At 32.2% G+C, this 12,733-nt stretch overlaps 1 protein-coding gene across 1 annotated transcript; it reads left to right on the top strand.

The window, feature by feature from the left end:
• Nucleotides 1-10,201: 10,201 nt before the first annotated feature.
• Nucleotides 10,202-12,312, top strand: LOC149509064 (cytochrome b6). Its single transcript, XM_089757781.1, has 2 exons — nucleotides 10,202-10,603; nucleotides 11,428-12,312. Exons 1-2 carry the CDS (start codon nucleotides 10,598-10,600, stop codon nucleotides 12,067-12,069), a joined length of 648 nt encoding a protein of 215 aa, XP_089613907.1. The 5' UTR covers nucleotides 10,202-10,597; the 3' UTR covers nucleotides 12,070-12,312.
• Nucleotides 12,313-12,733: the final 421 nt, after the last annotated feature.

Here is a 12,733-nt window from a genome sequence, read left to right as displayed (position 1 = left end):
TTCAATTGGCCTACGATGTTATTGTAGAGAATCCCTGTCTTGTTTTCCACACCCTTATTTCATCTATTGATATACAAAAATTATCTTTCCATTTCCTCTTTTTGGTCTCATATCATATAACAACCATATAATGAATAATAAATGAATCTTTTTGGCGGGAATTCTCAGGCAGAAAGGGACCTATTTTGCTGTTTTAAGAAAAGGAAAATCTTATCTATCGAATCATTGTACATTTAAATTTTAATTTTGAATTAGGAATTCCGGGTACAAATATACAAATACAAGTGGTCTTTAACCACACATACATGTGATTATATATGTATTACCATAATGTATGTAATACGATAAAGAAGGAGGATTTTAAATGCGAGATCTAAAAACATATCTTTCCGTAGCACCGGTACTAAGTACTCTCTGGTTCGGTTCTTTAGCGGGTTTATTGATAGAGATCAATCGTTTCTTCCCGGATGCGTTAACATTCCCTTTTTTTTAATTCTAGTTATTGTCGCGGGACGGGGTGAAAAAGATTAGATCGATATACAATCAAATATCTGTGACTAATCTCTCGCCCCCCCTTGACTTTAGTTGTTTTTAGAATTATAATTATATAAGAAATGAATTCTAATTATATAAGAAATAATTCTATTTAGTTTTTTTAGAATTCTAATTATATAAGAATTATATAAAATAAATAAGGAAGGTAGAACGAAAAAAGTGGATTGAACCTCAACAAAACTTGGGTTCAAGCTCCAATTAAATTACTAGTAGAGCGAAAAGAGAAATGTGGCTGGAACAACAGTATCCTACAAGATACTTAAAGAAAATACCGTACTGTGATTCTAAATCGAGTTAGAAATCATTGTATTACTTATTTACTATTAGTATAATACATATTGATTTACTATATTGATTGCAATTGATTGCAACGAAATCTTTCAGGATTTGGTTTTGAGTTAGCAACTTTTATTTATTTATTTTCATTCCTTTCTTCTTCACTTTTGATCGGAAAATAGAAGAGTTGGGTGAATTAAAAACTCAAAGGGGGTTCATGGCCAAGAGTAAAGATGTCCGAGTAACGATTATTTTGGAATGTACCAGTTGTGTTCGAAACGTCGTTAATAAGGAATCAACGGGCATTTCCAGGTATATTACTCAAAAAAATCGACACAATACGCCTAGTCGATTGGAATTGAAGAAATTCTGTTCCTATTGTTACAAACATACAATTCACGGGGAGATAAAGAAATAAATCGAATCAAGTACTCGTATGTCAACCCTTCCCGAGAATATGAGAAAATAGGACATTAGGTATTTAGGTAACATTAGGTATTTAGTATGAGAAAATAGGACATTAGGTATTCAGGTATAATAATATATATTATATAATATATTAAGTAATATTAAGTATATAATTAGTTAGATATAATATATAACTAATATATAACAAATATTTTATTTATATATTAGTCTATATTTGTATTTCCTTGTCTATTCCACGCTTTCTTTTTAAAGTGAAGTTTTTAGTTTTAAATTATTCGATATGCACGTTAATAAATTTTTAACCTTTTTAACCTGGTATATGATTGTATCAATATTCTTTTATTTTTTTTTATTCTATTTTTTATTTAGTTCTTATTTTTTTAATAATTTTTTTCTTTATTCTCGAGTCAATTATTTATTTTTTTAGTTTACCGTCTTCGAATGATTTTTAGTTTACAGTCTTCGAATGATTAGGAGTTGGATTTTCATTGATTAGGAATTAGATTTTTAATATCACTAACTATTTTTTTTTTTATTTTCTATTCGTGCATAATGATTATTTTAATATTGTTAATTTTAATATTGTTGTTAATTTTAATATTGTTAATATTGTATTATTTATTATATTGTATGATTTATTCATTACTATATTTTTTAGTTATTACTATATTTTGTATTTATTACTATATTTCATTATTTATTTCTTATTTTATTAATTATTTATTATTTTCGTGTCGGTTCTATATATATTTATAAATTATATTTATTTATTATTTATGTATTATCACAGTTATAGATATTTATTTAAATTATATTTATATATTAAATATATTAAAATATTAAATTATATTTATATTTTATATATTAAATATATTAAAATATGAAATTATATTTATATATATTTATAAATTATATTTATTTATTATTTATGTATTATCACAGTTATAGATATTTATTTAAATTATATTTATATATTAAATATATTAAAATATTAAATTATATTTATATTTTATATATTAAATATATTAAAATATGAAATTATATTTATATATTAAATATATTAAAATATGAAATTATATTTATATATTAAATATATTAAAATATGAAATTATATTTATATATTAAATATATTAAAATATGAAATTATATTTATATATTAAATATATTAAAATATGAAATTATATTTAAATAAATATCTATAAATAATATAATAATAAAATAAACTAATAAAATAAACAAATAAATAATAAATAAATAATTAAAATAAACTAATAAAATAAACAAATAAATAAGAAATAAATAATAAATAAATAATACAATAATAAAAAAAACAAAGCAAATCGTATTTATTCTATTAATTCTATAATTTGAATTTGATCCGATCAAAATAGGATTTTAGAAAAGGATAGGATAGGATTATTTTTAGAAATAAGGAATAAAGAAATGATGGATAAATACAAGCGATCTTTTCGTAGGCGTTTGCCCCCGATCCAATCGGGGGATCGAATTGATTATAGAAACATGAGTTTAATTAGTCGATTTATTAGTGAACAAGGAAAAATCTTATCTAGGCGAGTAAATAGATTGACTTTAAAACAACAACGATTAATTACTATTGCTATAAAACAAGCTCGTATTTTATCTTCGTTACCCTTTATTAATAATGAGAAACGATTTGAAAGAAGGGAGTCGACCGCTAGAACTAGAACCAGAAATGAGAAACGATTTGAAAGAAGAGAGTCGACCGCTAGAACTACTGCTCTTAGAACCAGAAATAAATAGGCTTACCCTTCAATTGACTCAAAATTATCAAACGTAGACTGATGCTTTATTCAAAAAATCTGATAATCAAAATTGTCGTGTCGTAAGAAAAAAGAAATAAATAAAAGAATCGAATCGGGTTGGGGAAGAAAAATAAATTTTTTTTTTTTTTATTGAGCGTCTTCGCTCATCTTGTTTTCTTGTTTTGATGACCTTATCAGAATTTTTTTATCATATTAATTTCTACTCTACCTCCCTCGAGTTCATTCTCGAGGGAACCCCATTTCATTTAAAGCATTTCGGTGGATTCCTTCCGATCTCCTTATTTTATAATCTCGTTGGAAATCATATAAAGACAATTCCTATTTGAGATAGCTATTTGTGCAAGTATTTTACGATTAAGAAGCAACTGTTTCTTGTACCGATTTTTTATTAATCTACTATAATTATAGGATACCCCCATTCCTCGAATTCCTGCATTTATTCGAGTGATCCACAAACGACGAAAATATCTTTTTTTCCTATCTCTATCCCGATCAGCCGAAACCAAAGCTCTTACTCTTTGTCTCCGAGCTATATATCCCTCTTTCATTCTGGTCATTGAATAAAAGAAATTTTGATGAATAACTAATTCTTTCTTTCAGTTATTCTTTTCTAGTCTATTAATAACAAAACGGATTCTTCCAATGTATAAAATAAAAATTCCAATGGCTTTTGCTACTATAACCGTCCCGCCCACGATTTTTCCTTTTTTCTAGGCATTTCATTTCGCCTTGAAATAAGAAATTGTATTGATACTAGGTATCAAAAAAAGCATATTAACTAAAATAAAGGAGTAAATAGAAATGGATAAATAAATAGTGGGTTCCATCGTTTCTATGGTTACTTCTTAAACGGTGAGGTCCCCTCTATACACCGGAGCTCATTCCTTCATTTAACATTTAATTGGTAACTTGTACAGTTCACACTCTTCGGCTCTACTCATAAATTTTTCAGTAATAGATCTTTCACAACGAGATCTATCTTATACAGTAACGGTATGTAATTAGGAGGATTAATTGGGTAGCTGACCCTGTTAGTCCGTTCTTTGCAAGAGTCGAAGCATAATCTTTTTGCTTTTTAAATAGGATTTTCCCCGCTTAATGGATAAGCATTTGCTACCAATGGGGAATTTTTAAAAAATTCCAAGATTGGATTTGCGCCAATGGAAACCATAAATTTCATACACAATAGAAGGATATGGTAGATCTATCTTTTTTAGATAGTGAACGGAAGAACCCCATTCTATTCACTGGTACTGATCGTTGATACTGAAAAATTGTTTCCTTTTTCTCAGCCCATGATCTGAACAAGTCGCACATACACCCTAGTACATCTTCCTCGGCGCTGAGGACATCCCCGAAGAGCAGGGGCTTTCGTGACATTTCTAATTGGCTGTCTTGCATTTCTAATAAGTTGTTTAATAGTTGGCATGCTGAATCATATACAATCATATACATAATAGACTGGTTTAGATCGATCCTAACCAGATGATTATGAATTACTTCTTTTTCTCTTTAATAGATTAATAAAATATTAATCTATTAAAGAGAAAAAGAAGGAAAGGAATAAGAGGGATTAAATCAATCTAAATCAAAATTAAATGGTGTTCCATTGTCGTCAAATGGTGGTCTTCCATTGCCATTGTCGTCAAATGGTGGTCTTCCATTGCCATTGTCGTCAAATGGTGGTCTTCCATTGCCATTGTCGTCAAATGGTGGTCTTCCATTGCCATTGTCGTCAAATGGTGGTCTTCCATTGCCATTGTCGTCAAATGGTGGTCTTCCATTGCCATTGTCGTCAAATGGTGGTCTTCCATTGCCATTGTCGTCAAATGGTGGTCTTCCATTGCCATTGTCGTCAAATGGTGGTCTTCCATTGCCATTGTCGTTAACTAGTCTCCATTTTTTATTCACTATAGGTTTGTTATTCACTATAGGTTTGTTATTCACTATAGGTTTGTTATTCACTATAGGTTTTTCATTCACTATAGGTTTTTCATTCACTATAGGTTTTTCATTCACTATAGGTTTTTCATTCACTATAGGTTTGTTATTCACTATAGGTTTTTCATTCACTATAGGTTTTTCATTCACTATAGGTTTTTCATTCACTATAGGTTTTTCATTCACTATAGGTCTCGATTCTGTACGCACTATATGATCCACAATTCCATGATCTTTGGCTTCTTTTGCTGACATAAAATTATCTCTTTCCATGTCTTTGTTTATAACCCATCGGGGCTGGCCCGTTCTTTGTACATAAGCCTCTATGATGTCTTCTTGCATTTTCATTACTTCGTCTGTTTCCATGACCCAGTCTTTGAAGCCATCATCCTTAAGCATACTAATAGGTTGATGGATCATTACCCTGATGATATAACATACTTCTAACTCACATAATGAGGCGAGAAGAATAGCTATAGAATTGAACAACCGTACAGGCATTTTTTGCGCATTGCATACGGCTTTACAATTGCATACGGCTTTACAATGGAATTCTCTTTTTTCTTTCATCGAAAAAAAGAGAAAATATAGAGTCTATTAGACCCAGATTAATAAATAATCCAATTACCATCCTTCTTTTTCTTTTTTTTTCGGAAAAGTTTAAAAATACTATGATGGCTCCGTTGCTTTATATATTTATTTCGTCTGTGATTCAGCAATCCCAAAGTTTCTTTTTTTTTTTGAAAAAAAAAAAAGAAAGAAAAAAAATAGTCTTTTTTTTTTTCGTACTCTTTCATAACATAAATATTGTTAATAGCCTCTGGTAGGAAAAGAAAAAAAGTTTGTGACGCCTGAGATGGGCCCACGATAGCTAAGATCAAATTGGAAATGCCCCTTCTCTCATACTACTCTTTCGATACATAATCTAATATTTTTTTTTGAAAAAAAAAAAAAGAAATAAAAAAAAAATTTCATATCGAATTCAAAGTGCCATGCTATTATTACTTACTAATTCATATTTCATATGGCGAAGGCATAGTCTTCTTTTTTCTTTCCATCAATAATAAAAAAAAAAAACTCATTGGCGCCGAGCGTGAGGGAATGCTCTGCGTTTGGTAATTTCTCCTCCGACCAAGAGAAAAGCTGCGATTGAAGCGGTCAATCCCATGGCTAGTGTATGCACATCTGGTTCCACTGCTTGCATAGTATCAAAAAGAGATAATCCAGATACTATCCCTCCGCCAGGAGAGTTTATAAAAAAAAACAGGTCTCGGCTATTACTCTCTATACTGAGATAGATCATAATACCCGCAAGTTGATTCGAGGTCTGGATATCAAGCTCTTTGCCCAAAAAAAGCAATCTTTCTCGATAAATTCGGTTGATTAGGATAAAATTGTATCCCTTAGTAGCCGTACAGGCACCTTTTGATGCATACGGTTCAACAAAAATTGCGAAAAAAAATCAATGTGTAGATTCCAGCCATCCTTTGTTTTTTCTAGTCGGACCTTTCTAACTTCTAATTTCTAATGAAGGGGCTTTTTCTTACATTTTTTAAATAAAATGAAATTTAAAATTAAATTAAAGAAAGATGAGTTTTGGCCCGTTTTCCTATAATATAGAAAAAATTCGCTAAACTTATTGCACAAACTTTTCATTGATCCATTTTTTTTTCATTGCGATTCAATCCAAATCACGATGTCATTTTCTTGTTCCTGAATGGGGTTCGTCAATTTTTTATTCAATTTTTTTAGGTTTATGCTCTACTCCGAGTAAAGATCTGCCCGATTTTTATTTGCACATATAGGACAAATGACCCAATACCACGTCTTTTTGCTATGATTTCATTTCCTTTTTTTATTTTAATTTAATTCCTTTTTCTTTCATGTTTTTCGCCAAATATTCAACGTATTTCCCATATTATTCGATTGATTAACAGTTTGAAATCGCTCTTATTTATAATTAAAAAAAAAAAGAAAAATTATGATTATGATATAGGTGGTAATCATAAATATATTACCAATTGGGTTTTTTCTAAACGGAGCCTGGATACTTCATTTTATCAGTCCAACCAAGCCAACCATAAATCATTCTAATTGAAAATATTAATCTGGATACACCCCCATGAAATGGATCTCTAATTGCACTTCATTACACTTCCCGCTACAAATTTTTGATAATTCAATCAATCTTTTTGGGGCGAAACAGGGGATATCTCGATCGGGCGAGAGAACGGGGGAATCCCATATGACCCAATATATTTGACAAGTCGCACTATATGTCAACCCAGCTTGCATCGTTATCTCCCGGAACTTGAAAAGGAACTTTTGGAATACCAACAGGCATAAAGTAAAAAGAATGTAAAATTATATTTCGCTTTGATTGTGGAAGCGTAATACGTAATGTAATACGTAATAATGGTCTTATCTTAATAATATGTAATATTATATTTCACTTTGATTGTGGAAGCGTAATACGTAATGTAATACGTAATAATGGTCTTATCTTAATAATATGTAATATTATAATATGTAATATTATATTTCACTTTGATTGTGGAAGCGTAATACGTAATGTAATACGTAATAATGGTCTTATCTTAATAATATGTAATATTATAATATGTAATATTATATTTCACTTTGATTGTGGAAGCGTAATACGTAATGTAATACGTAATAATGGTCTTATCTTAATAATATGTAATAATGGTCTTAATAATATGGGCCTTTATCATATTTTATACATAGATAGACTAAGGCCATAAAATAAAGAAAGGCGGAATGAATGAAAGAGAATTCTTACGAATAGGTCCTTTGAATGATGAACAAATAGGGATGCATTCATTCATAAAAAATAGGATCAACCCCCATTGCGTATTGATACTTATCGAGTATAGAATAGATCTGCTTCTCTTTTTTCTTCTGAGCCGAATTCTTCCCTTATTACTAATGGAATAGAACAAACATTAATCCTTTCTCCGAAAGAATCCACCGAAAAGGGGAGGTATTCCAATGCAATAAAGTTACATAGTGTCTATTTTTCGTTGATTTGATAAAGGGGTATTTCCATGGGTTTGCCTTGGTATCGTGTTCATACTGTCGTATTGAATGATCCCGGTCGCTTGCTTTCTGTTCATATAATGCATACAGCTCTGGTTGCTGGTTGGGCCGGTTCAATGGCTCTATATGAATTAGCTGTTTTTGATCCCTCCGATCCCGTTCTTGATCCAATGTGGAGACAAGGTATGTTCGTTATACCCTTCATGACTCGTTTAGGAATAACCAATTCATGGGGCGGTTGGAGTATTACGGGGCGGACTATAACAAATCCGGGTATTTGGAGTTACGAAGGTGTGGCCGGAGCACATATTGTGTTTTCTGGCTTGTGCTTCTTGGCAGCTATCTGGCATTGGGTATATTGGGATCTAGAAATTTTTTGTGATGAGCGCACAGGAAAACCCTCTTTGGATTTGCCCAAGATTTTTGGAATTCATTTATTTCTCTCAGGAGTGGCTTGCTTTGGCTTTGGCGCATTTCATGTAACAGGATTGTATGGTCCTGGAATATGGGTGTCCGACCCTTATGGACTAACCGGAAAGGTACAACCTGTAAATCCAGCGTGGGGCGTGGAAGGTTTTGATCCTTTTGTTCCGGGAGGAATAGCCTCTCATCATATTGCAGCAGGGACATTGGGCATATTAGCGGGCTTATTCCATCTTAGTGTCCGTCCGCCCCAACGTTTATACAAAGGATTACGTATGGGAAATATTGAAACCGTCCTTTCCAGTAGTATAGCTGCTGTCTTTTTTGCAGCTTTTGTTGTTACTGGAACTATGTGGTATGGTTCAGCAACTACCCCCATCGAATTATTTGGTCCTACTCGTTATCAATGGGATCAAGGATACTTCCAGCAAGAAATATATCGAAGGGTTAGTGCTGGGTTAGCCGAAAATCAAAGTTTATCAGAAGCTTGGTCTAAAATTCCTGAAAAATTAGCTTTTTATGATTACATTGGCAATAATCCGGCAAAAGGAGGATTATTCAGAGCGGGTTCAATGGACAACGGGGATGGAATAGCCGTTGGGTGGTTAGGACACCCTATCTTTAGAGATAAAGAAGGGCGTGAACTTTTTGTACGTCGTATGCCTACTTTTTTTGAAACATTTCCGGTTGTTTTGGTAGACGGAGACGGAATTGTTAGAGCGGATGTTCCTTTTAGAAGGGCAGAATCGAAGTATAGTGTCGAACAAGTAGGTGTAACTGTTGAGTTCTATGGTGGCGAACTCAATGGAGTGAGTTATAGTGATCCTGCTACTGTGAAAAAATATGCTAGACGTGCTCAATTGGGTGAAATTTTTGAATTAGATCGTGCTACTTTGAAATCCGATGGTGTTTTTCGTAGCAGTCCAAGGGGTTGGTTTACTTTTGGGCATGCTTCGTTTGCTTTGCTTTTCTTCTTCGGACACATTTGGCATGGTGCTAGAACCCTGTTCAGAGATGTTTTTGCCGGTATTGATCCAGATTTGGATGCTCAAGTGGAATTTGGAGCATTCCAAAAACTTGGAGATCCAACTACAAGAAGACAAGTAGTCTGATGCAAGATTGCTTTGTTATTTTTCGCTTCTATTTTCTGTTTGTGATTTGACATAGGCTGCTGTAAAAATCTTGATTAAAATCGCTGCCTTTTCTTTGATTCTTGTTCTTTCGTTATTTTATTCGGGAGATGATTCTAAATAAATAGGTACGGAAGCTATAATTGTAAACCACGATCGAATTTATGGAAGCATTGGTTTATACATTCCTCTTAGTATCTACTCTAGGGATAATTTTTTTCGCTATCTTTTTTCGAGAACCGCCTAAAGTTCCAACTAAAAAAATGAAATGATTTTTCATTATCTCAATTGAAGTAATGAGCCTCCCAATATTATATTGGGAGGCTCATTACTTCAATTAGTCCCCGTGTTCCTCGAATGGATCCCTTAATTGTTGAGAGGGTTGCCCAAAGGCAGTATATAAGGCGTACCCAGTAAAACTTACAAGTAAACCAGATATAGAGATGGCGACTAAAGTTGCTGTTTCCATTATTATATAATTATATAAATAATATATATAAATATAAATATAAATAATATAAATATAAATATAATTTCAAGATCACAATGGATCTATGATAAGATCGTTTATTTACAGCGGAATGATATACAAAGTCAACAGATCTCACTGAATACAAAATAAGATTTATGGCTACACAAACCGTTGAGGGTAGTTCTAGATCTGGTCCAAGACGAACTGTTGTAGGGGATTTTTTGAAACCATTGAATTCGGAATATGGTAAAGTAGCTCCTGGATGGGGAACGACTCCTTTGATGGGTGTCGCAATGGCTTTATTTTCGATATTCTTATCTATTATTTTGGAGATTTATAATTCTTCCGTTTTACTGGATGGAATTTCGCTGAATTAGATTCACAAGAACCACGAAGCCTCGCTTTTCAATACAAAAAGTGAAACTTTTAGTTCTCGGATTTTTTTTAGCCCATTCTATTTTGGTAGTTCGACCGCGAAATTTTTTTTGTTTCTGTATTTCCGGAATATGAGTGTGTGACTTGTTATAATTGATCCTATTGATAGTACAGAAAATGGGTCTGTCCTCTTGATCGAGATAGTTTTATCCCGTCGGATAGCCATTCTAGTATCTGGAGCACGGAATATATGAAATGGATCACGAAGTATTCGAACTATGATTCATACTTAATATTCAAACCTCGCGGCCGGACTCAAAAAAAAAAAAAATTTTCAAAGAAAGAGGTTTTTTATTTATAAATCGAGAAATTTTTTCTTCTTTCAAACTCTCATTTAGTTTATGCTTATTTTGATCAAAGGACAAACCTTTCTTTTCTTTGTATTTTTATTTATTATATCTATTCTATTCATTGAATAAGTGATGATCCAATAATTCTTACTCAAAGAATCTTTGGACTTAGTTTGAAGGTTTTATTGAATCATCGCGGTTCTGGTATGAATCTGAAGTTTCAATTGATTCATAGGGTCTTAACAAGAGAATTCCTATTAAAAATAAAGAAAACAAGAATAAAGCCACATTCCATATAAATAACAAATCAAAGCAAAGAAAAAGAAAAGAAATAAGTAGGTAAATAGAAGATTCAAGAGGCCTGATCAACATAAAGACGAATGCGCCGACTTGATTTTTTGGCATTATAATTACAACTACAAAAAAGAGCTTTCGGATTTTTACTCTTTTGTGTCTTCAGATAAAATTGAATGAAAAGATTAAGAAGTTTCAAACTTTCTATTCCATATCCGTTTCAGCTATTATTTGGGTGTTTTTGTTTGAGCTGTACGAGATGAAATTCTCATATACGGTTCTCAGGGGGGGAGTCCTCTTGGTTTACCTATCTCAATAAAGTCTATGATTGGTTCGAAGAACGCCTCGAGATTCAGGCGATTGCAGATGATATAACTAGTAAATATGTTCCTCCTCATGTTAACATATTTTATTGTCTAGGAGGAATTACGCTTACTTGTTTTTTGGTACAAGTAGCTACAGGATTTGCTATGACTTTTTACTATCGTCCAACCGTTACTGAGGCTTTTACTTCTGTTCAATACATAATGACTGAAGCTAACTTTGGTTGGTTAATCCGATCAGTTCATCGATGGTCGGCAAGTATGATGGTCTTAATGATGATCCTGCACGTATTTCGTGTCTATCTCACTGGTGGTTTTAAAAAACCTCGCGAATTGACTTGGGTTACAGGCGTGGTTCTGGCTGTGTTGACTGCATCTTTTGGTGTAACAGGTTATTCCTTACCTTGGGACCAAATTGGTTATTGGGCAGTCAAAATCGTAACAGGCGTTCCGGAAGCTATTCCGGTAATAGGATCGCCTTTGGTAGAGTTATTGCGTGGAAGTGCTAGTGTGGGACAATCCACTTTGACCCGTTTTTATAGTTTACACACTTTTGTATTACCCCTTCTTACTGCTGTATTTATGTTAATGCATTTCCTAATGATACGTAAGCAAGGCATTTCTGGTCCTTTATAGAGAATATAGACCATAGCTATATTGTAACCAATCATTTATCTTATTACTTGCCAATCATTTATCTTATTACTTGGGGGAGGAACAATAGTATTTCATTGCTACAAATATGGATTGTTGAAAAAAAAAAAAAAATAAGACATGTATTTGGATATTTCCTTTCAACTCCACAATATTCTATTATTTATTTGATATGACATGAATAGTTGAAGGGAATTCCCCGAAGAGAAAATGGATTATGGGAGTGTGTGACTTGAACTATTGATTGGGCCATGCAGAAATATGCCTTTATCTGCTACATTGGAATTCACAACCAAATGTGTCTTTGTTCCAACCACCGTGTAAGCCCCATACAAAGGATAGGCTGGTTCGCTTGAAGAGAATCTTTTCTATGATCAGACCTGACGATGTCGTGTATGAACAGGGCTCCGTAAGATCCAGTAGAATAAGTGATTTGGCATAATGCAAATTAGATTTTATTTATTTATTTTTATTTTTTTTTTACTTTCTTATCTTAATAGTATGAAAATACATTCATTTCTTCTGCATCGACCCGATTTATTATTATTATACTATCGGAGTGAAACAAGGGATCTAAAGAAGAGCAAAGGCTAGACTATATTAGTAACAAGTAAATCCTTTGTATGTAAAAAATCTCGATATATTT

The sequence above is a fragment of the Durio zibethinus genome, unplaced genomic scaffold (genome assembly GCF_047325235.1).
Source record: "Durio zibethinus cultivar Kanyao isolate XHJ-2024 unplaced genomic scaffold, ASM4732523v1 HiC_scaffold_251, whole genome shotgun sequence".
Taxonomy (NCBI): Eukaryota; Viridiplantae; Streptophyta; class Magnoliopsida; order Malvales; family Malvaceae; genus Durio; species Durio zibethinus.
The sequence above is the reverse complement of the archived record's forward strand: the minus strand, read 5'-3'. Positions and strand labels throughout refer to the sequence as shown.